Genomic DNA, 25,617 nt, shown 5'->3' with positions numbered 1-25,617 from the left:
ATCATACCGTGAATTGCATTGACACCAAAACATCGAATATTTCGGGTATCAGTTTTTTCACTAATGGAAAAATTCAAACCTTGAATTCACAAAGTTCTCTATAGCAAAACATGTAAATCATAGGCCCAATTAACTCTTGCATGAATTACATATGTTCCGGAAAAAAAAAAATCAACAAAAAATTTCTGTCTATCAACAATCCAACAATCATAGTAAACTCTTTTTAAGTTCAAGTAGCATTCAAGAGAGTCCCGGAATAAGTAAAATGTCTGAAAACAATGTAATTCACATTACATTGAACATTGGCAAGATCTAAAAAGGCAAAATGGATCTATTTTTTGCACTACCAAAGGTCATATTTGTAAAACCAGAGCCCATTGTTTATTTCCATTAGTAGACAAATGCACAAAGAGGGAGGGGGGGTACACACTCACATCCAAAAAGGGAGGGGGGGGGGGGGGGAACTTACCGTACAGGCTGCTGGTTGTAGTGATTCTTTTCCTTTTTCTTTGCCGCAGCAAGTCTTGCACTTCTTGCAGCAGCCTCAATAGCAGCAGCTCGGGCAGCAGAATCCATTTCTTTGTTTGATTTCTTCTTCTTTGTGGTCGCAACCTTCTTTAGACGCTCTTTCACATCAATAGCAGATGTATCATCTTCTGTCTGTTCAGTCACAGCTGCTTCAACTGACACATTATTAGTCTGGTCCTCCTCATCTTTAACCTCCTTGGAAGACTTGTCCTTCTTCTTCTTCTTTTTCGAATTTTTACTCTCTGTGGGGGTAGCATCGATGTTTCCATTAAGCTCCTCGGATTTTTTCTCTTGCATAACACCTGCTGCAAGGGCAAGGAGGGTTAACCCCATTTCTTGTCAAAAGTTAAAAAGAGCAAAGATTTTCTACTGCAAACACATTCATAAATTAAGACAAACAACTAAGAGGTATCAAGCTTAACAAGAATACAAGAGAGACGTTCTATTTTAGACAATAAATTTAGAAAGCTGCTATTAGCACACCAACTTTTATTTATTACACACCAATCCATATGTAAACAACTCCTTAATTTCAAAAAGATTGGTGTTGTAAGTAAAAATCGGTGTGGTAATAGAACTTCTCTAAATTTAATCCCTAAACGCCATAAGAAGATAAACTCCCGCAATATTACATTACAAGATTTAAAATTCAAATTAAATAAATCATTGATAATACAGGAATACAGGGCATAACATGCTTTGGAATTACAAAGGCAACAAAATTTGTTTGGTTCTTTTAAATTACCAAAGACAATACTGCGTTCTTAGGACCATATCACAGCATGTGATACCAAAGACAATACTGTGTTCTTAGGAACATATCATGGCACACATGCCAAACACACTTTTTACTTTAAAATTCTCAATTATTCAAATATTTTTCTTCCAGCTGTAATCTAATACTATTTATAAGAGTTTTTTCATGTAAATGAGCTAATCTAAACACATTCCCTCTATTTTGTATATCTAACACGAACTAAAGTAATTAAAAAAATGCCTCTCAAATAAAAATTCGAATCAGACACATATTTTTTCATTAGGTTCAAGTTCTACACTCTACAATTCCAATTCTTCTATCTGATTTTACTATTAACTCCAAGAAAGAAAAAATTCTGAAGTGAGAAAAACATGTTGCAGGTTCTACAATAGCATAATTCATCTTCACAATGAGGTTAGATGGCAGAAAACCCCACTAGGGATAAAAATAAAAGAGAGCTACTATTGGCACCCCAACATTTACTCATTACACCCCAACTTTTTTGGTTATCAACAAAAAAAGTTGATTAAAACACTCTTCAGACATTACAAAGTTGTATAAACAACTTCAGTAGTTGTTTAAGATTATGATTAGGCTCATATAAAATCCTAAATCCAAAAATAGAAATATAGAAAAAGAAAAAAAGAAGAGAGCTTCTATTGGCACCCCAACTTTTACTTAATTCTCAAGCATTCACTTATTTTCTTTATTTTTAATTGGGGTGCAATAAGTAAAAGTTGGGGTGCCAATAGAAGCTCTCTAATAGAAACATAAGAAAAAGGAACATCTTAAACCATATAATCAATAATAGTTAAATTACCATGTGATCCATCTTGCTCACTTGTCTCTTTCTTGGGGATTCCGAGCTCAGCCAAAACAGCCTCAAGTTCTGCAAGCTCCTTTTTCTTCAATTCCTTCTTGGAAAGCTGTTTTTCTGGTTCTTTAGGAGCCAAGGTAGCCTGGGGAGGCGTCTTAATCACTGGCTCAGTTTGCACCAGAACCTCAGTTTCATGTTCATGCTCTTCCTCGACATCATCATCATCACCTTCATCAAGACCATCTTCTTCTTCACTTTCACTTTCCTGGTCACTCAAATAAACGAGTATAACTTCAATTCAATTAAAAAATCGTAAGGTCAAACACATGGTTCAGGAGTATTTCATAAAATTTTGAATAGTTAGACCAAATGATAATATACTAAAAGTATCAGACAACATCTAATACCCATCATGCAATACAATGATGAAATTCAGCAAATGAAAAATAAAACACTGGAGGAAAAAAGGGTGTATTAGGTTAAGGAGAGTACTTCCCAAACTGTGATTCTGGAGATCTTGGGTCTGCTCTACTTTTTTCAAAGCTGAATAGAGATTTTATTGGGGTCTATCTTGCGGATTTTGTCTTCAGATGAGATTCTCTGGGTGCTTTATAACTCTCTGGGGGTTTTCTATTGTATTTGCTTTTCTTTTCTTTTTTCTGATCTCTATGTATGTGTGTGTGTGTGTGTGTGGGGGGGGGGGGGGGGGGGGGGGGGGGGGGGGGGCGCTACCTCAGCCTCCTTCTCTTTTTCTCTACTTTTGATTAATAAAAATTTACATTTATCCAGAAAAAAATATATATATCACCAAATAAAACAGAAGAATATGCAGAAGGAAAATAATGTCTACTAATTGGATGGATGAAATTCTAACAGAGAAAGAGTTGCATGCTTTTAACATTTAACGAAATTATATCCCAACAAGTGAATTTGATGCAGGACTATGAACTTTAACCAAGATGAGGATTCTGAGATCAAAGTGGAATTATAACTAAAACCTAAGTATTCTAAAAACTATGAAGTCTGAATACCCATGTAAAAAAAAAAAAAAACTATAGCCATGTCTATGCCATTCTAACTCTATCCAATGATTCCTCCTCGATCGAAACGCGCCCACATGCACTCCAATGTAAAGTCTTCAGTAAGCTTTTGTACATAGTCATCTATAAACAAGGAAACTTGTGGTTTCCTCCTCATATGATAATATCTGACAATGTCCCCATCAGAACTGTTTTACACTATTCTTATTTACAGAATCAGTGTGCCTACTTCTCAAACTAAAAATATATAGTCTTGGCTTAATGACCAGATCTTCCTTCCGCAACTAGTTAAATTGCAACATTTTTTTTTCAATTTCTCAACAACTATTTTTACAATCTTCAAGGAATAGGAGGAATTTTTTTAATGATACTAACTGTTCATGAAGCGTTTGATATCTATATCAGAGTAGAAAGAACCCTAGTGTGTTTGAGACTCACTCTCTCTCTTTCTCCCCCACTTCTTCTCCTCCTCTCTTTCTTCTTCTTCATCTTCTTATCCTTGGTTTATTGCTCTTCACTATACTCACTCCTAATTTTATCATTCCTAGTCATACCAATCATCCACCTCAACATTCTCATCTAAAGTCGACTTATGTTTATTGCTCTTCACTATACTCACTCCTGATTTTATCATTCCTAGTCATACCAATCACGCACCTCAACATTCTCATCTAAAGTCTATATAGGTTTATTGCTCTTCACTATACTCACTCCTGATTTTATCATTCCTAGTCATACCAATCACCCACCTCAACATTCTCATCTAAAGTATACTTATTCTATGAAAATATTATTTCCTGACAGCCCAACACTTAATTCCAAATAGCATGGCTGGTCTTACAAGTGTCTCGTAAAAATTTGTTTTTAGATCGAATGATGCACATTAATCACAGAACACTCTAGAGGCACACTTCCACTTTCTCCACCCAATATTGAATCTATGATTCACATCCTAGCCTATTTCTCCATTCTTATGTATAATTGAGCCTAAATAATGAAAGTGGGTTCTTTGGGACATTGTTTTCTATCAATCATATAGTGCCTCGTCCTTACAAAAATCCTAACTAAAATTGCACCACATATATTCTACCTTATTTTCACTTGACTTAAAATCCTTAATTTCTAATGTATCCCTCCATAGTTCTGGTTCTAAATTTACTACCTCTCTAGTTTTATCTACTATCACTATGTCTACAAACAACATAATCTCCTTGAATATGAGCAATTCATTCATTGATAACTGATGCAAGTGGGGTGTTAATGCTCTGTGCAAAATCCCTCGCATAGACCAATTGTAACAAGAAACTTGTCTCACTACCAACTGATCTAACACCAATTACAACTCTATCATGCATATCCTTAACAAGAATAATACCTACAGATCTTCAAAGTTAAATCTTAGATGACTAAGCCTTCAAAGTTAAATCTTAGATGACTAAGCCCCCCCCCCCCCCCCCCCCCCCCTTCTCTCTCCCCTCCCTCTCTCACATAGAAGGATTGAAACAAGAAATTCTCATTACTAACTGATCCAACACCAATTACAACTCTCTATCATGCATAGATCCTTAACCAAGCCCCACCCCCCAATGATAGCCAAAAACGAATTTCATTGGGAGAAGAAAGGAGGATAGAGGTCATTCTTGAAGCTTACTGAAAATATTTACAAAAAGAGAGAAAAAAACAAACAAAGAAGAACACCAAACAATAGAAGACCACAAGGATCACAAGTCACATAAAGAATCTCATTTAAACAAAAAAAAATTACTCTAAATTCCTAATAGATCCTACTCCAATAGAAAATCACCCCTGTGATGGATACATGGCAACCCCTTTATAACAATATATATATATATAGGCGGTCAAGGAGACCAACCAAAATACAAGGAAAGAAAGCAAGACCAAAGAAAAAACACTATCAAACCCAACTAGATTACAAAGCTGAGATTCTAAAAAACCCATTCCATCTCTCACCAAAAAATCTGGAAAAAAAACATCCTTAAAACGCTATAAAAGGCTCACTCCAAAAAAATAGCAAATGCAAATAGAAATCACAATGTCATGGAGGGAGAGCTTTTTGTTCTTGAAAATGCGAATATTACGCTCCTTCCAAAGACTCCAACAAATAGAAATCACAATGCCATGAAGGGAGAGCTTTTTGTTCTTTAAAATGCGCATAGTGGTCGAAAACACCGTTCCAAAATGGCAAATGTTTTGTTTAAATCTGGTTTGCCATTTGGGAGACATAATTTTTTTTTCGGTATTTTTTCTTAAACCAGAATTTTGCTGATCCATATTATTGGTCTGGTTTGTGACCCGTTTTACACCAACTTAAAGTCTGAATCAGCTTTTATGTAAAACATGAAGTTCTCAGCACTTTAAGTCAACTTTTCAAACCCACTGACACGTTCATAAAACACCGAGTGTGCTGCCACTGTGACATTATCTCTGAAATGCATCGAATTTGTCCACTATGGGACAACACACATAAGTTTAATGTTTCAGGTATATATTATAATTTATTTTGAAAGTACGGTTTCAATGAAATAAGATACATATATGTTCGAGTTACTTTGATATTCCAATTATATCAAAACCTTTTCAACTGTCAATTTCCAATACAAATATTCTTTGACTGAAGGCTGTCCAAATACAAACTATGAGGATTTCTTTCATTAAAAACCAAAAATTTTAAGGTTTAAAAGTTCGTATTTAGTACTTCATAAAAAAAAAAAATCAATATGTTTTCCGTTGTGGTAATATTTCAAAAATGCAATTATCACGTCTTCCACTATAGTACTCTCTCGAAGTGGTTAGGGTGCTTTCCTTTGAAGAAAAAAATTTCTATAAAATCATTCTTTCTAACAACCAAGATTTGGATATACGCCTTGACTCATGGGTTATGGGTAGGGCCGCAACTTGGGGGGGTCGGGCCGGGTTGGTGATCAACCCACGCCCAACCCACATTAAAACCAACCCAGGCTTGTGCCCAACCCGACCTCAAGCATGAAATGCTCAACCCAAGTCAGGTTGATCGGGTTGACTCATTCCTCATAGATAATTTACTATAATAATGACTTATACAAAGATAAGTGAAATGTAAAAATATATAAAGTTACAATTATTTGTCCTAAAAATATATTTCAAAGTTTACATACATGAAATTAAAAGCAAATGTTAAGAAAAAGATGATGATGATTAACTAAAGTTTAAAATGTGATTGGTGAATGAGAAAGAAACAAATATATTTAAAAAATAATTTACATTAAAACCATATTAAGTTCGAGTTCAGGTAAATCGGGCAACTCAATGTCCATGCCCGAACCCAGCCCAGTTTGGTTCGGTAAAAATTTATTTTGCCCAGATCTGGGCCCGAACCCTAGCTAATTGTGCCCAAACCTGACCCAAGGCCTGGTTGAACTCATCGGGTTCGGGTTTGGCCCACCAAAGTTTCAGCCCTATTAATGGGTCATCTCGTGGAACTCGGGATTTTGGGGCGTCACAATCTAACATAAGTGGTCGAAAGAAGGGGATGATAACATGAGATACTTAAAAAAATAGCGAACACCCATAAGCAATAGTATCTATAGACCAGAAATTTGGGATAAAATCTTGAAAGAATAGGATATGATGATGGTAGTAATAAAATTCTTAGGACACTGTAGGGAGTGATTTTAAGAATGTAAACCAAGAATTTTAGGAAGGAACATACCTTGACTACTACTACAAGTGTAAGAAACTTCATTAGAGTTGTGGGCATTGATTCCTACCTCGCCACCTACCTTGTTCTGCCCTATGCAAGTTACAAATTGATATCACTCTGGAACCATGAGATTTTTTTTATAAGCTGGGACAATGAGCTGGAGAGGTATAAATGGAAGCTAGTGCATTAGATAATTTTCCAAATGAGTCAAATTGATTTTGATTACAAGAACTCTTTTTGGTCTCCTAGTGTACTACATGTCCCTTTCCTCAATCACTAGGTGTCTTGCAGAAAATTATCGAACTTTATACGTGACGCAATTATGAATTAGGATGATATGCCACAAGACGATCCAAGGAGGCTGTTAACAACAATAACCGTACACAAATATGCAAACATTTTATTTCATCTCCAAAACATAATCACAACTAACAAGAAATTAACTTCCAACTAAATCATTCCACCCATGCAAAAATAAATACACTTATTAACCACCATAACAGATGATCATTAATCCTATAACTACAACTGGAAGATACACTACCATTCCATCACCATTCAATGAAAACCCCCTTCAAATCAAAACAATCAAATTAATTATTGCAGGACGATTACTTACTAAGCATAAGGAAACCTCAATAAAAAACTAAATACTCTAGTTCATTTTCATGCAGATCGTTATCAAGAAGAAGACTTGCTAAGCATAGGGAAATCTTAAGAGGAAGAAAAAAAATAAATACACTAGTTCATTTTCATGCAGATCATAATGCATAATGTTTGTTCCTTAGGACTTTCACAAATAATATTACCCAGTCATAACGGCACCATCCTCATGCACAACTAGAGAAACAAAACTCTAACAGCATACATGGTCAATACACATAAATTAATGTTATGAACTTAATTTGTAATTTGATGATCAGATCATCAAAACAAGATCAAAACATGAAGAAGGTGAGAGAATGATCTAATTTAGGGTAGATCAGACCTCGTAGACCGATTCGAGATATTCGATCTCCTAAATCCAAAAGGATTCTAATCTCGTTCATTCTCAAAGCAAAATACAAGAGATATATATAGAGCCATTCTCTAACTAACTAATCCTAATTAAATTCAAACTAATCACAATCTAAATCTAAATCCAAAACTAATTCTTAATGCTAATCCCAATTAACTAATTCTACAACCATCTTGAAACCATGATTTTAAAACTCGGTATCGCGTCTCGCCTCGTCCATGCCAGATACCGAGTCGTCTGGGACAAGTTTTCCTATACGTTTGAGACGTCTCATTCAAAAAAAAAGGAAGAATAATTAACGTGGGTTTTTAAATCTCATCCGAAAAATTGACTTGTCCATCTGTCTCGTCCATGCCTGATACTGAGATGACTCAGATGAGTTTTTAAACTATGCTTGTGACCAATCTAAACATAAACCAGGTAATAAAATCCTAATCATTCTATATAAAGTCTATTTGCACAAAAGATGGATCAATTAAAACATATACATAATCAGAAAATCTAAATTTCCAAAAATCCCACACCTCTAGAGGGGTAGAGCTCTCTTTATTCGTCTCAAGTTCCGAAGCACCCCAAACCGGTTGAGGTGGTGCAGTGGTCGCATAGTAGTCATCATCATCGTCAATGTCAGCCCACGATTTCCCAGACAGAGGTGCTGGAGCCCAGAAAACCTGGGACTCTGGTTCCTTGGTCTGGCTCTTGGAGGAACCCTTGTTGTTCTTTGATGATCCATGTTCCTTATCAGATTTCTTCTTCCTTCTAAGACTTTCAAGAGCAGCGAAAACGTTCTTGCTGTTTATCGAGGAACCATTGTCCTTCCTGTTTCCACCGCCAACCATCTCTAATGAAATCTCAGATAAGCGGCCACACAAAGGTTTTTATCAAAATTACAGATTTTTCCAAAGAACACAATAGAGTTTCTAGATCACAGAATCAAATTATGGAATCGAAATTAGGGTTTTTGGAAAAAGATTTAAGGCCGATACTGTTTTTTATAATGAAAAATTAACACTTCCCACAACACCAAAAAAAAAAAATCTGCGAAATTATGATTTATCGATGGATTAGGTTTTCGAAAGTAACAAAAGAGAAAATCGAAATAGATTTGAAATTAGAAGAAACTCAGAATCTAAATAAACGTTTCGGGTGAATTAGGGTTTCGGGGATAGAATTAAAGACGAGAGAAGATTACGATTTTATTTATTAAAAAAAATTACGATTATATTTATAAATAAATTAAATTGTTTTTTTTTTTTTTTTTTTGAAGCAACGAAGAATACGATCAAATCGAACTGAAAGAGAGATTAAAAATAAGCAGATGTAGATTTAGGGTTTATAAAGTCGAGACTCGAGAAAGAGAATTGGAGATTGAGAAGTTTGAAGCTGAGACTTGAGCGAGATGGGTTTTTTTGTCTCAAAAGTCAGTCTTATATAAACATAACAAAACCCTCTCACTCACTCTTTCTAACGTAACTATTCTGATATTGTACGTCGGTTGTCTTGAAGTATGATTAAATCGAACATAGCATATTAGGACACGTGGTCTACATGCAAGACTTAGAGTCCACTTGGTTGTTACACGGGTAGCTTACCCTCCACCCTTATTATTTATCAAGACTTATTAGGCTACATAGATTGTCATGTTGACCAAGTAACACTACAACCTCTAAATTTCAAGGTTTAGATTAGATTTAAAGAAACAAAATTCAAAGAATTTGAAAATGTAAAAATTAATTTTTTTAATTTTATATAAAAATTCATAAAATCTTGTGATTTGCATTCGTATGGCTTATGATCATGTTTTTGTATGCCAAGAAATTATTTTTTTATTTTTTATCTTTGTGGGTGTGTAATTATGTCTAGCGATGTAGATCAAAGAAATTTTTTCATATGTACACTTGAATGAAAAGGGTTGAATCAAGGCAAACACGTGTTATACGAGTAGTGTTGAAGAGAGACTCAACGGACTTAGCCTAGACATCCACGTGTTAGCTCAGTTGAATCTTTAAAATGACTTAGTCTACATGACATGTGGGAGAATTAAAGCACTCGGCTGAGTACAATTTAGTGATTGTTTTTGTTAAGGAATGATGGGAAAAATAATAAGATAATCTATGCAAATCCAAAAAGAAGATTACCTAAGATTTTAATTACAGGTATATTCCCATATCAAATTAGAAAGAGATCAATTTTAAAAAGAATTATGATTCAATACTTAATCATTATGGATAAGAACAAAAGATTTCCTAATTCAAAAAGAACTCAAAGGACAGATGAAGATTACAGATTACTAGATTCTCGTGAAAGAGATTGCTAAAGGTGAATGAGTTTTTAAAATCTACATATAAAATGATCAACACACATGTAAGAGACTTTTGACTCATTATCTAACTCAGGCCTTAATAGTATTCATGTTAGTTTGATCGTTGAATAGTCTTGATCTATAAAAACCCTTCAAATTTAAAACTTTTTACAAGAATTAGGAAGGATATTTTCATTGAGATAAGAGTTTGAAGGAGAGGTAATTTTTTTTACCTACAATTTAGTAAAGGTCATGGACAAATAAACTCCTCAAAAAATTGAATTCTTTGATTGCACTAAAAATGTTAGAAGAGATTTGATATTTAATTTTGGAGGTGAAAACAACATCACAGGATGGGAAAATATATTTTCTATTGGGAAAATAATTTTTCCAATGGGTGGAAAATATCTTCCTCCCTTAATAAATAAATAAATATATAAATTCAAGTTTTCAAGGGAAAATCTTTTGTATCACATATTTTTCATGTGCATCCATAATCATTCTAATATAATAAAAAGTCGCGCTGGAGTAACATTGTGGGAGATATTTCTGACGTGGAAACGTGTAGGAGCCATAGATGCTTTTCATTAAATTCCATTTTCATTGACTTAAAATATAAAAACCCACTGATTTGTTATTGTCTTTGTTACATGAATTGGTGCTCGGTAACTATCAGTAAGAGTCAACTCCACTTCTAATTATCTTTTTGATTGGTTAATGTGATGAAAAGCACTTATGAGATTAAAAAAAATAAAAATACAAAGGCATGGAAGAGTTCCTGTGTCTACTATATAGTCCTCGAGATCCAATATTTTACGTTCAAGAATCATCCAATGGTTGGGAGCTTGGGAGGATGGTTGTCCAAGGCTGGCAATATCAATTTTTTCTTTTTCTTTAATAATATATATGATATAACATTTGTGCTTGCTTGGGCATGAACCATCAATGAAAGAGACAAATAACTTCGTGGATTGTGGTCCATGGTTTTATGGTTTTTAAAAAGACATCACCTCTCTGTTTTAGTGAATATTCAAGATGCCCCCTGCCTTTTCAAACTCATGACATACCCCCTTGACCGTTATCTATTATTATAGACTTAATAACAAATGACTTAAATGCACTTGTAGTCAACAGATCAAAATTCCTTCAAAGTTAACAGAATTAAAGGGCATTTAAGTCATTTTTCATTAATTAATCTATAAGGGAAGGCTGGGTTCTCTAAATATTTTAAAGGTTGTCAAACACGTGTGAATTGTGATGCCGACCGACCAAAGTGGACTGAGCGTGGAAAAGGAAGCTAAACCTATTTTTCATCTAAACGAAACGATTGAAAAATGAAATTGAGGTCCAGACAGAGACAGGTCCAGTCTTTATTCTCTGCACCTGCATCAAGGTTTATGTTACATCACAATACAGCATAATGTGACACCACCATTGGTTGGCTAAATAAATAAATAAATAATACCCAAACCCATACTCAAATAACCTAATCAATGAAATATAAATTGGACGGCTAAGATTTTTACTCGTTTGTTTAGACAGCTGACACCCAACTCATTTCCCTTTTTATGTGATGTAAAATTTTACTTAATAAGATTACTCCCACTAATTGCAGATTGTATAATACCAATTGCACTCCATTACTTAAAAATCTTCTTCACACTTCAATATTATGATTACCTTTCTTCATTGCCATTTGCATTCTATGCATATTGCTACGAACGCCTACAAGACACCTGATGGCAATATCAAGAAAATTAATAGAATTGAGATTTTTTTTTTTTTTTTTTTTTTTTAATTTATTTATAAAAATCGATATAATTTTTTGTTTGTTTTGATTTGATTTTCTGCAACTCACAATTTCTGATCTGCAAGTAAAATTGATCCTTTGCTTATTGGTTAATGCTTAATAAAAATTATAATTAGAGTCGTGCGTGCTGGAGTAACATCAAAATTGCCATCAATTCTCACATATTACTGATGGGGTAGGTGCACACAAAACCATGGATACTTTTCACTCGTATCTCGATGAAAAGCAACCATGTGAGAATTTGATGTAAATTTTAATGTTACTTCAGCATTTTCGTTATTTATTTATTTATTTTGCTTCTTGCATGATGAAAAACCGAAAGTGGCTTTTAAACCCAGCTTCTGACTTTGTCACATTCAAAGACAGAACCATCATCTCAATGCCATTCATACACAAAATACATTTTTATACATACATCAATATCCAATACAAAATTATAATTTTATGAAACAGTGAATGGCAATGGTATATTTTACTTCATCAATGGAGTCACCACCAAAAAAAAAAATATATATATATATATATATATATTTCCAAAAAGGAAACCAAAGAAACGATGTAAACAAATTACAAAAAAAAAAGGGTGCACATCGGCTACAACGATGAACAATAAATTTAATTGTGATTTCTTCTTTTTACCTGATGTTATTATTACGCCACAAAAAATAAGAAAATCATGAGAAATGCAACCAACACAAAGAATATCTTGATCATCAACCAGCGATTGGATGAGATGCTGTTCAGATACTTCAACAGTGCCCCCTGTGCTCCCTCCACATTTGCCATTGTGTCATCCATATTTTCATCGATCCTGTCCCCACAAAGATCCAACCATCGTTAAGTGCAAGCCAAGGGTGAATTTTATTTGGAAAAAAAAAAAAAAAACACATTCTAATAGTTAAATCACGAAATCGAAATTTATCATCGAATCACACATGCATGTGGAATAAACTTGGTCTGACCATTTCCATGGATCCTACCCAAGAGATCTCCTAAATGATAAAAGAGTACCTCTGGAAAAAAAAAAAGGTAAAAATTTCTGTGGACTATGAATAACCACAATAAACTTTAAACTCCCATCCAAAAGTGGTTTAAAAAAAAAAAGACAGTCCACGATTCTTCCAACTTGTAAACTGGGGTTAGAAGTTTCAGAATTGACTGACTCACAAAAAATGAACCCATTCCCAAACTTCTAACCCATATAGACAAAACACGTTGGCCAAAACGTTGACTCTTGATCCCGACCCATATATGTGGGGCCGGGGGGGCAACCATTAGTTACAACTTTTTTACACTACCACTCTGATTTTGTCCATTTTTTCAATGCTTTCTACAACACTGCCATATATATATATATATATATATATATATATATTAGACTAGAAGATCTGACCACAGATAAAGTTATATCATATATGCCAAATAAAAAATACAACCTGATAGCAAGCTCTCCTTGTTCGGAAACCATTGTTGCCAGTTGTTGAAATATATTTCCGAGCTCGTGAATGGTTGATTCTACATTTTGAAGAGCTTCAGCTCTACTCTGCATGTAACTGTCTTGTATTGGAACCAACTGCTGTTGCTGTTGCTGTTGATGCTCCTGTAGCAATGGCTCCCCATCCATCTGCTTCCTGGACGAAAAAAGAAGGAAAAAAATGAAAAAGAAAAGAAGGCAACAAATGAGAAAGGTTCACTCAAAGGTAGCTCTATGCTAAAATATTGTGTATTCAGTCGGCTCAACCAAAAAAATTCCACTTTGCAGGAATTTATTTATTTATTATTATTATTATTGTTTTTTTGGATATATAAAAGATGTTTATTGATGACATAAGCGAAAGACAAAGGAAGTCAAGAGGCCTACCTACATGCAAGAAAGAAAAATAACAAGGGAGCTATTCCATCTAAAAAAGAAAATCTTCAAAAAATACTCCCTAAATTCCAAGCATGGTAAAAAGTTTGGCTTAGGCAATTAATCGGAGAGGGGTCAGTTCAGTTAATTTGGATAAATTCGGGAAAATTTCGGTAGTATAAAAATGATGTTTCTAAAACATGTGAATTATTCAAATCAATGTGCAAAATTATAGACATATTTAAAATAGGTCAATAATTTTTAGACTGATTAATGTAAAAATAAGGATAATATCAAGCACGAAAACAAAAAAATGTTTATAATTATTATTATTATTATTATTTTTGATCGATAAAGATAATTTTATTGAGAAAAAAGATAACAAGGGGGGTTTATAATTATGAAACAAGCAAAACGATATAATAGAACCTTAGAATATTCAATCAACTATGCTGAATAAGATATAGATACAAATAAATTCACAAGTTCAAATTCTTTCTTTGGCCCAATTATCGATTCGAAGATTTAGTTTGTATGAATCGCTATTGGTTTAATACTAATAATTTTAAAAACCGAACCAATGTCAGATCAATTTGGTGGGTTATTAAAATCTTTAAAATATTTAATACAGATTACCTTTATTTAGTTTCATAAAAAGGTAACACTCACAAAGACCGACTGTTCAATAGCTAATTTTCTTATTTTAAATTAAACTAGTAGCCTCAAATGATGTTCGAGACTCTCCATCAAACAAACAGCTGCAATTCAACCGGGATATCTCTCAGGAACAACTCATCCCTAGAAAATTTTGTTGTCTCAAACATCGCAGCCTTATGTTTGATGGTTAGAGAAGTCCTGAACAAAAAGAAGTATTCAACCCCCCCCCCCCCCCCCCCCCCCCCCACATCAACTTCATTCTCCCTAATAATCCTACATCATTTTTGAGATTTAAAGGTTGAAGAAGATTGAACTTGGAGTTTACTACTATGGGTTTTTAGGGGAGTTCAAGTTCGGCTGATTTTTCTTAATTCCCAAAAAAAAAAAAATCCATCATCTTCAACCTCCCTACAATAACTTGTTCTTGAGAATGAAGTTTGAAGAAGACTGATTTAAAAGATTGAAGATGAGATTTTGAATTTGTCATCACTGGAGTATCGATTTTCACTAAAAGCCCCATCTGTTTTGAGTGTTCATGAGAAAAAAAATAAAATAAAACAGGTTTATTTTATAAGGGCTGGTATGTAGAAGAAGAGTGGTGGAGCTGCTGATGCCGAACTACCCGGCATTTTCTAATTAATTGGTGAACAACCGATTTAATTGGCGAATTGACGATTTAATCACAGATTAAATCGTTGAACCCTCAATTCAGCGAATTTTTCTGAATAATTGGCAAATTTAGTGACTATGACATACCTAGCCCCAAAAGAAAATGAAACCCATAATGCTAATTATGATCTTGCAATGAAGTCATTTTCCTTCAAAAGTTTAGATGTGTCTTTCTTTTCCATATTCCCCAATAAACAGTAGAAGGGATACTAGACCACAGAATCCTTTCTTTATTATCGGGAAAAAAATAAAAATTAAGTCCTCACCTAGGAAATAACTGGGATGATGATGTTGAACCATTGGCCCATGGAGGAGGGGTGGTGGAAGGACTAGAAGCAGTACGGGCAGCCAATGGACGCTGCCGTACAAAGGGATTTGTAGCATCCTTTGAAGCAGTGGAAGAAAACAATTGTCTTCTACTCTCATGAACCTTCAAGTTCTGAAGAAATCCAAGTAGCATCTAATCAGCCTTAGAGACACATGAATCTATAAACAACATAAACAAAACACTGCTACTAAACAACCGAATTCATTAAGAAAAAAGCATTTTTAAGCTAATTGTGGTGTGCAGCAACATTTGACCTACCTCTGTTCGCATAGTAAGTACTTCTTTAAACTCTTTTGTGGTGCTCATCAAGCGGTTCTTCAGGTTATCTACAACTGTTGTCGAATGACTGGTGGTATCATTGGATATGTTCCCAACATCATTTTGGGAGTTGCAGAGGAGCTGAAGGTCTACTACTGCCGAGTTCAGTGCAGTAATATCCTGCTTGATAACTGCTGTCAGCTCTTGAATCTCTACAGTTGGATCATCAAAAACCGATGTTCTCTTGGCCACTGCAATAGCAATGAAAAACACAATTCAATCTCTCATGCTCCATATACATACTAATCTCAAATATAGTGACTAAATTGAGACCAAGTTACGGCATTAAGGTTCAAAGTCTCAATCGAGACAAAGTTTACTCGCCCAAATCATCCCAGCTACAGCAGCCAGAGCCACGACCTATTTGTGAATTAGGATTCACAGTGGATCGAGTTTGGCTTGGACATACTTGGTTGACACAGATATTACTTGGTCATGCCACCAGATGTTCTTGGGTTTGACTCGGACATGACTTAGTTTGACTAGAAGTTGGACACCTTATCAATTGGACAACAGGTGTTAGTTTGAATAAACAAGAGTGCTGGAATGTGCCGATTGACATAATGGTAGGAATGAAATGGCAATTGAAAACAGAACTACCATGCAAAAGCAATCAATATTATGTACATTGAAGATAAAAGTCAAATTTAAAAAAGCACAAGGCATATATGAGATTTTTTGTTTTTTTTTTGGCCAATTGGGCGAGAAGTATGCCTAGATGACGTATGAGGCATAACCTACAAATTCTCTATCAAGACAAGTTCAAAATATCCATAACAAATAAAAAAAATGATAAAATGAATCAATTATGGGAATACAGAAATATATAGAAAATTAGTTGCATGTTTCTTTTTAATGATTTGTCATGAAAACACAAACGTATCCCACGGAAGGTTTTCTGAAGTTAGCCTATTATGTTATGTGATTCCTTTGAAGCGAAAATTTTCCTTTTATCATTTAAAGGCCCTTATTACACGTTCTTCTATCCCGTTTTATATTAATTAAAATCAACTAAAATATGTATATTGTCCACCAAATGATCAACCAAACAGTGAACAAGGTATACATCAGAAAGCAAAATATTGTTGATGATAATGGCCTGTAATGAGTTGGATATTTATTTAAGAGGTTGATTTCAATCTAAGGACTCTGTCCATTTCACTTCAAGTTCAAGTTTTAAGTGATTGGTAGTAGTGGTTTTGGTTTCACCACCACCATATATATGCAGCCACCACTGGGAAACACTTATAGTTGCCGCTAACTAGACCGTGTAGACCTGATTTAGTAGTATAAATAAAAGAATAATATGATTTAAGCAAGTTCTATTAGAGTTGTTTTTAGGATAAAAGATTAATAGCTGTGTATTTTGGGAAAACTAATAATTGTATTTCCAGTCTATGCAAGTGCTTGCAGAGTTCAGGTATAAAGCTCACCTGGATGAGTCGAGTTATAAGCCTCACTTGCACCCACACTCCGAAGATTAAACCTCAGTTGAGAAGAATTGTAGAATTGTCAAGTCTCTAATTAAGAGCTTGGCAGATATTTATAATAATAAAAAAATGAATGGACATAAATGCCCTTACATAGAAATAATAGTATTAGACTACTAACTACTCTTTTTCAATACTCCCCCTCAAGCTAGAGCAAATACATCAACTAAACCCAGCTTGACAAGATGAGAGTTAGAGATAGGAGGACCAACAGACTTTGTAAACATGTCAGCAAATTGATCTAAAAAATATACGAAGACTGTCTAAAGAGCACTAGATCGAACTTTCTCCCTAAGAAAGTGGACATCAACCTCTATATGCTTAGTTCGTTCATAAAGAACTGAGTCAGAAGTAAGCATGATAGCAGACTTGTTGTCGCAAAACAACAAGGAAGAATCAGAAGAAGGAAATCCCATCTCTTTCAGCAAAGATCGAAGCCAGAAAAGCTCACATGTGCCAAGAGCCATAGTACGATACTTAGCTTCAGCAGAAGAACGAGAAACCACACTTTTTTTCTTACTTTTCTACGAGATAAGATTACCTCCATATAAAGTATAGAAACCAGAGGTAGATCTCTTATCTATAAGAGAGCCCACATAGTCAACATTAGTGAAACAAGACAGATGTGGTTGAGCAGTGCATGAGTAGAAAAGGCCAAGGCTAGGACGTGACTTCAAGTACCGAAGAATACGGTGAATAGCATACAAGATGAGACGTACGTGGAATATGCATAAACTGACTAACTACACTAACCGCAAAGGTCAAATCTGATCAAGTGTTAGTCAAATAAATTAAACGACCTACAAGACTTTGAGAAAACAATTGCTAGGGGTAGCAAACTCCGAACTTGGATAGGATTCGACAATATGACTGTAGGAATTGTCGTGCAGGAAAGGGATCCACTAACTGCAAAACTACCCTCGGAGAAGACAATTGCTGGGGGTAGCAAAGGAGGCCTGGAGATAACAAGACCCGAACTTAGATCTGAACCCTCCATTTTGAATTTTGAAATTTGGCCAGCAGTGGGAGGTCAAGATGACACCACACGTCAAACTGCAGATCCAGGCTGGCAAGTGAATCGTGGAAAGGAAGAGAGAGTACAGCTGTAGGTCGATAAAGTTGGAGTGGACAAGTGACAGAATTGAGAGACTCGTGAGTGGGTTGAACACACGTTCGGGGGCCCAACAGAGGCTGAGGTTGAGGATGGGCTAGAAGAGGGCAAAGTTCAGTCCCATGTCTCATGTTTATTAGAAACAACAGGAAGCATAAGACCCAAGCCCAATTCGATAACATTCTTAGAATGAGTTTATCAGGCTAATGTTAAAACCCAAACCCAAGCCCATTGAATTAGAACACAGAACGGAAGGACGTCTTAATGGGGTTTTGGCTCAGTTGGACTATCCCTTGGTAAATGGCTCAAGGTCTAGCAGTAAAAGGCCTAAAAGTTACCCAGCTAGGGCTTTGCACGAACTTGTTGATTATAACAGAAGTCTAAAGCCAATAAGCTTCCAAGACTTCATAAGTAACAGAGGGAGCCTTGGTCATTCAAGGGGTGGGAATCGACAACTGGCTCATCGCGATTCTCTCGGGAGTAGGGTGCGGAGGCGAGTTTCTGGGTTCGATTTGAGAAGGGATTACGATGCAAGTCTGGGGCAGTAAGAAAATAAACAAGGAGTAGGGATACTAAAGAAGGTTGACCATGGAACTTAACTCAAAATGAGATAAATGCTAACTTAGATCCTGTAGCAGTAGAGGACAGGGGATCAGGACAAAAGGAATAGGAGTTAGGCCGCACTAAAACGCAAGTGGTGGAGGTCCTCTCTAATTGAATCATTAATCATATCCTTGAAATGGGTCTTACTGGTGGTTTGGATTTGGATGGGAATGACGGTAAAGCTGGGTTTTTGCTTGAGATGGCCTTGAAAAAATAGAAAGGGATTGTTGTTTGCCTTGGCAAAGTGATCGATGATGGTACCCCAATAGGTGAGGATCAAGTATGCATCAGAGAAGAGGTGAAGAAGGCTGTAGCTATAGCGACAATACCAACAGATGATGCTGAGGGACATCTCTCTCCCAACAAGGGTAAGAACACTATGGTAAAGGTGAAAAATCTGAGAATCAGACTAACAAAAGAAGTCCAAGAGTTGTAGAAGTTTACTACAAAGGTTCCGTTGAGTCCATCGCTAGAGTTGAGAAGTGGGAGAATGTTCCAGGTAATTGATGAAGCTTAGAATTCTCTCCTGGAATGCTCGAAGACTGAATGATAGAGCCAAGAGGGCATCGGTTAAAAAGGTCATCAAATCAAACAAGACACATATTATTACCGTACAGGAAACAAAGATGGATCATGAGAACACATCGCTAATCAGAGACATCTGGGGGGTGTAGAAGCAAAAGGTGGGAACTATTTGCTAGCAATTGGGACAGCAGGGGGAGTGATAGTATTGTGGGATAAAAACCTTGTGGAGGTGATCGACTCATTGATTAGAGCTTTTTTTGTCTCCATTCTTTGCAAATGTTCTCACCTTTGGGTTTTCTCAAGTATTTATCGGCCTTATAGGAATTGGGAACGCAAGCAATTTTGGGAAGAACTGAACGACGTGGGGACTTTTAGGGACTATCCTTGGTGCTTGGGAGGGGATTTTAACGTCATTAGATTTTTCTCACGAAAAACAAGAGGGCTCGAGGATTACATTCAGCATGAGACAATTTGGGGCATTTGTTGGCAGCAATGATCTTTTGGATATTCTTCTCCACGGGTGCCAATTCACTTGGTCGAATCACCAAAAGAACCCTATTCTGAAGCGATTAGACAGATTCTTGGTATCCTCGAGTTGGGAGGAACAATTTGGGTTCGTAGTGCAAGAGGCCCTTCTGAACCCAACTTCAAATCACTGCCCCTCTTGTCGGAAGCTGGAATATTTAGAAGGGATCCCCATTCCTTTCATATTTGAACTAATGTGGCTGAAGCACCCAAATTTCAAGGAGACAGTTCAAAATGGATGGAAGGATTCCTCGTTTGTGGGCAGACCTGGCTGCGTATTTCGCAAGAAGTTAAAAGCTCTTAAGGGAGTATTATCGCATTGGAACAAATAGACTTTTGGTCGGGTAGATATTCAATTGAAAAAGGCTTTGTAGATTGTTGCGGAGCTAGATAGGAAGGAAGAAATTAGTCTGTTATCTAGGGAGGAAAGCGAGCTAAGGTTCAACACGAAAGCAAGGTTCCAGAACTTGGCGAAGCTAGATGAGACTAGTTGAAAACAAAAATCAAGGGTAAAGTGGTTGAAAGAAGAGGACGGAAACACGAAATACTTCCACCGAATGGCCAAAGCACGAAGTAGAACCAACTATTTATCTAGACTTAAAGTAAACAATGATTGGTTGATTGGCGAGGAAGTGATAGCTAAGGTGATTGTGGATTTCTATTCAAGCTTTACACAGAGTCACCCAGCCCTAGGCCAAGCCCGAACCATTTAATCTATGATAAAATTTCTGTTGTGCAAAAGGAGTGGCTAGAGAGAGTTTGAGGAGGAGAAAGTGCGGTCCACCGTGGCAAGTATGGGCAATAACAAATCACCAGGGCCATATGGGTTTCCTATCAAATTCTACAAATCATGTTGGGAAATTATTAGGAAGGAATTCATGTTGGTGGTGAAGGATTTCTTTAGGGAGGCATTCTTGGATACAGAGTCTAATTGCTCATTCTTAGCAATGATTCCAAAAGTTTTTGGCACGAAAGACATCAAAGATCTGCGACCTATTAGTTTGATCAATACGACTTGCAAGATCATCTCGAGCTTGTTGGCTAATAGGTTGAAGTGTGGAATCTCAAACTTTATTGGGTTTAATCAAGGCACTTTCGTTAAAGGGAAACAAATTCTAGATGGGGTTCTTGTTGCGAATGAATGAATCAACTGTAGACTAAAGTTCAGGAAGGGGGGTGTGGTGTGCAAAGTTGATCTAGAAAAAACTTACAACCATGTCAATTGGAAATTCCTGATTTTCCTTCTTCATAGAATGGGCTTTAGTTGGAAGTGGATTCGTTGGATAGAACGGTGCATCTTCTCGACTTCTTTTTCTGTCCTTGTAAACGGTTCCCCAGAAGGCTTCTTTAAGAACACTAAAGGATTAAGACAAGGGGACCCTATTTCCCTGTTCCTCTTCATTATTGTAGCAAGAGGCATTAGACAAGATGTTGGAGAAAGGGGTGGCTGTCGAGGACATCAGTAGCTTCTCAGTTGGCAACAATGCGCCAGTTGCATCACATCTCCAATTCGCTGATGATACTTTAGTATTCTTGGATGCGTCGTTGGAACATACTAGAAGGCTTTGAGGTTTGACTTGTTGCTTTTAAGTAGTTTCGGACATTCCGGTGAATATGAGGAAGAGTAAAGTGTTTGCAGTTGGCAAAGTTCCACATATAGCTTTTTTGGCAGCATCGCTGGGTTGGAAGGTTGATAGTCTACCCATTACATATCTAGGCCTTTCTCTGGGGACACCGTACAAAAGCTCCAGAATGTAGGATCTAGTATTGGAGAGGGTGAATAGGAAACTTATGGCGTGGTATGCTAATTATCTCTCGAAAGAGGGCAAGGTGACTATGATCAAGGGCGTTCTCTACACCATCCCAGTGTATTTTCTATCTTTATTTCAGATGCCAAAGAAGATTGAACAAAAACTGGATAAGATGATTTGGGATTTTCTTTGGCACAATAGAGAGGGTAACCGGAAGCACCATCTAGTGAGTTGGAAGGTTGTGACTAAGGCAAAAGATAAAGGAGGTCTCGAGATCAAGAACTTAGGAAAGGCTAATGTGACTCTTTTGGGAAAATGATTTTGGAGATTCAAGGTGGAGATGGATAGTTTATGGAGGGTGATTACTGCAAAATTTGGGGAGCGGTTCTTTGGTTGGAAGAATGGAGCAACAAGAACACCACACGGTTGCAAAGTTTGGAAAAGAATTCTCAAGGTGTTGCCTACGTTTAGAGTAAGGACAAGACTCAAAGTAGAAAAAGGGGATAGAGTAAGATTTTGAAAAGACAGTTGGTGTGGTGAAGGTCCACTCATGGAAGAGTTTCCAATTTTGTATTCGATTTCCACAAAAAAAATGACTTCCAATCACTAGTTTTAGACGATGGCTAGATGGGTCGTGGTCGTGGGATTTTGGTTTTCGGAGGGACTTTAACGATTGGGAGGTAGAGGAATTTGATAAATTGTATTAGCTCACTTCAGTTTGATATAGAGAGGGAAGATACAAGAATTTGGACGGAAAGCAAGGGTGGTTAGTTCTCAGTGGAGTCTTTCTATTGGTCCTTGACGAGTGCAGTACCTAACACGTTCTTGGTGGTAGCGGTGTGGGGACCAAAAGTACCTTCTAAGGTAAGCTTTTTCATTTGGACCGCAATATTGGGTAGGATCCAAACGATGGACTTCTTGATGAGGAGGGGGTTTTGCACAACCAATAATTGTCTAATGTGTTTAATGGATGCAGAATCGGCGAACCACGTTCTCATTCATTGTAGGGTGGCAAACGAGGTATGGACACATTTCTTGCGATTATTTGGAGTGTTGCTTTGCATGCCAGAGTCCATTCTTGTACTCTTTGAGTTGTGGTTGCAAATGGGGAGTTATTTCTCAACTATGAAAAAGGTGCTTTGGAGTATAACACACTTCGCCATTTGTTGGGACTTGTGGAAGGAGCGCAATAGTAGGATTTTTTAGGAGAAGCCCTCGAGTAGTACGGAATTTAATCTAACGATTTTGAGCCTTATCTTTTTGTGGTCAAAAAACTATGATGAAATGAAGGTCATTTTTGCATATTTCTTAGGAAGATGGGATTAGGTTTGCAATATTACGAGAGATTGAACTTCATGCAATGTTTTCCACTTGATTGGCTAACTCAGCCGATCTTGCTTTCTCTCCTCTATTACTAATGAAGACATTTTCCTTATCAACAAAAAAAAAAAAAAGCAATGCAAACTCAAAAGATCACAGGAAGATAAGGATAATAATGAATAGGGGCAGCGTTTTCCCAATCACTTTTTCTTGATTCATAACTCCAAATTTTTAAATAATATGGTGAAACACATCCAAGTAAAATTATTTTATTCTCCTTTTTCAAATGTTTAAATTGCCTTTTTCTTTTCAAGTAGGAATGTACTTTTTATTCATTGGTAATGTTACAAAATTGGAGACATAAATGAAGCACTTCTCTAACAGATTATGAGATGGGATACGTTATAATTTGTATCACATTATATGGCTGAGCCAGGATTTTAAAAGCAATTATACAAATCACATTATACGTATAAGGTTTACTACTGGATTCAGATTTCAAGGCGGTGTTCTTTGATGAATTAGTGTTTAGATGGGATTCTTTGTGCTCGAAGTAACATTGTAGCTTTGTTTATGGTAACCTTGTAACTTGTTTCTTGTATTGCAGCTGGTTATCTCAACCAGTCGGTTTTTCTTTAATATAATTGATCTACTTATCAGAAAAAAAAAATGTATCACATTAGTACAAGACTACACCAAGAGCACACGTGTGTATAATGTTATATTGCTTTATAAAACCTTCAATTCGGAAAAGATAACCAATAATATCTTAGCAAGGAAAGGAACAATAATGAAAAGAAACCCAAGAATGTCCTTCTGGAATGCACGGAGCATCGATATCCAACAAATGCCTGACATAGCTAATTGCTTAGAAGTAACAATGCAACACAATACAGGTTATACATGTACATTTGTATTACTGAGTCCTAAAGACTTGCTAAAAAAAACATTTGTATCCTAACAAATTCAATAATGATTTATTCCCAGCAAAGGCGCTAAGTATCATTCTCTACTAAATCACACTATTTTCTATATCAATGTTAATGATTATTGATTGAATATAACAAATAAACAAAGCAACAAACATTAATACTTTGGCGATTCAATTACTTACATTTTGCAAGTTTAGCAAGCTTTTGTGATGACTGATGGATCCCATATCCAATTTTTGAAGCCCTCTTATTAAATTCTGAAAGAATAGACGCCCCAGATCTTAGAACCTCTCCTTTCAAGCTACTACTACTACTACTAATACTTGGCACATTTGGTGCCGCAGATGAAAACGACTTCTTTAACCTCTCTGTTACAGTGAAAAACTCTTGAGTCCGATCCCGATAAGACGACTGCGCTGATTTCACATGCATTTTGAAGAAAACCCCCTTCAAAATCCACCTTCGAATTATTACAGGAAAGAGCGATCCAAGAATTGCAATTGTAACCTTAAATTCCTTCCTCAAGGGTTCCAAACAATTAAAATTCCTCCAGATCAAGATCAATTCAGCCTCAAATCCAGATCTGAAACCCTAAACCTGTCAATGATTCTTATTTAAAACAAATTCAAGAAATCAAGTGGAAATTTCACGAGGAAATAATGAAAATCTTGATGTTGAGATACAAAACCCCTAGATCTGATTTAGATATATGTGCATGTGTTTTGCAGATACCTTGGCCGTCAAATTCAAGTAGAATCCTGATGAGATTGAAAATGGCAGAAACCAGGTCGAATATGGGGCAAAATAAACGCAGATCAATCCACGATTGGCTTGCTAAGTGATCGAAATTGCAGAGAAAAAAAGACCAAATTAAGAAGAAATTTTAAGGGTTTTGACCCTGATTTGCAGAAGAATCTCTGCAAAAGAAAACTCGAATATAGCTGGAAATGAGAACAGAAGAGAACCAAAACTCCACCGCTTTGCAGCCTATTTGGCTCATTGCACTACTTGCCGTGTGTTGACGATATTCGACTAAATTTCTGCCGAATCAGTCGAATATCAATTTGAAATCGAACCACAACAGAGCAGGTTTCCGTGTCCTTCGGTTCTTCCCAATTAGAAGACACAGGTCTATCTTAAAATATAAAAAAATCGCTTTTCTTACTAACTTAGTAAGTTTCAAAGATTACTAAGTTCCTTCGGCCCACATTGATTATCACATTGCATCCAATCCGACAACACGACATTCTAGCATTCATGAAAAAACTCAGATTCAAGTAAATAAATATTTTGAACTTCATCTAAGATTGAAAATGGATGACTATTGGACTCTCAAATTTAAAATTAAAATCCAAGGATGAAAGATAAGTTCTTTTTTATTTTTGAAATTTTTTTTCAAAGTTCTTAAAATTTTATTCTCTACGTACTTGTTGCATCGTTCATATTTTTGGATGATACATTGTGAGCTCACAACCTTTAGTAAAATTGAAGTCTCACTAAGTTAGTCCTGCTAGTCTCACTCATGAAAATTTTTTTTTAAGTTGTCGCCTTTTCCTCTCGAAAATAT

General features: G+C 36.0%; 2 protein-coding genes across 5 annotated transcripts; both read right to left on the bottom strand.

The window, feature by feature from the left end:
* Window positions 1–207: 207 nt before the first annotated feature.
* LOC147388850 (uncharacterized) lies at window positions 208–9,299 on the bottom strand. Of its 2 annotated transcripts, none has more exons than XM_086418071.1 (3): window positions 8,385–9,299; window positions 2,106–2,367; window positions 208–830 (listed from the first exon to the last, which is right to left on the bottom strand). In XM_086418071.1, exons 1-3 carry the CDS (start codon window positions 8,697–8,699, stop codon window positions 466–468), a joined length of 942 nt encoding a protein of 313 aa, XP_086274197.1. In that variant the 5' UTR covers window positions 8,700–9,299; the 3' UTR covers window positions 208–465. The 2 variants fall into 2 exon arrangements, with proteins under 2 accessions (XP_086274197.1, XP_086274196.1); XM_086418070.1 differs by having other exon boundaries at window positions 208–833; window positions 8,385–9,298.
* Window positions 9,300–12,483: 3,184 nt separating this feature from the next.
* Window positions 12,484–25,174, bottom strand: LOC147388849 (syntaxin-32-like). 3 transcript variants are annotated; one of them, XM_086418152.1, is made up of 6 exons: window positions 24,783–25,174; window positions 24,233–24,659; window positions 15,734–15,984; window positions 15,414–15,586; window positions 13,409–13,603; window positions 12,484–12,783 (listed from the first exon to the last, which is right to left on the bottom strand). In XM_086418152.1, the coding sequence occupies exons 2-6, from the start codon at window positions 24,480–24,482 to the stop codon at window positions 12,624–12,626; spliced, it is 1,029 nt and encodes a 342-aa protein (XP_086274278.1). In that variant the 5' UTR covers window positions 24,483–24,659; window positions 24,783–25,174; the 3' UTR covers window positions 12,484–12,623. The 3 variants fall into 3 exon arrangements, with proteins under 3 accessions (XP_086274278.1, XP_086274277.1, XP_086274279.1); XM_086418151.1 differs by having other exon boundaries at window positions 24,233–24,647; XM_086418153.1 differs by having other exon boundaries at window positions 24,233–24,647; window positions 24,948–25,174.
* Window positions 25,175–25,617: the final 443 nt, after the last annotated feature.

The sequence above is a fragment of the Akebia trifoliata genome, chromosome 12, assembly GCF_017979445.1.
Source record: "Akebia trifoliata isolate Shusen 1 chromosome 12, ASM1797944v1, whole genome shotgun sequence".
NCBI classification, from domain to species: Eukaryota; Viridiplantae; Streptophyta; class Magnoliopsida; order Ranunculales; family Lardizabalaceae; genus Akebia; species Akebia trifoliata.
Note: the sequence above shows the minus strand (reverse complement) of the source record. Positions and strands in the feature narration are given on the sequence as shown.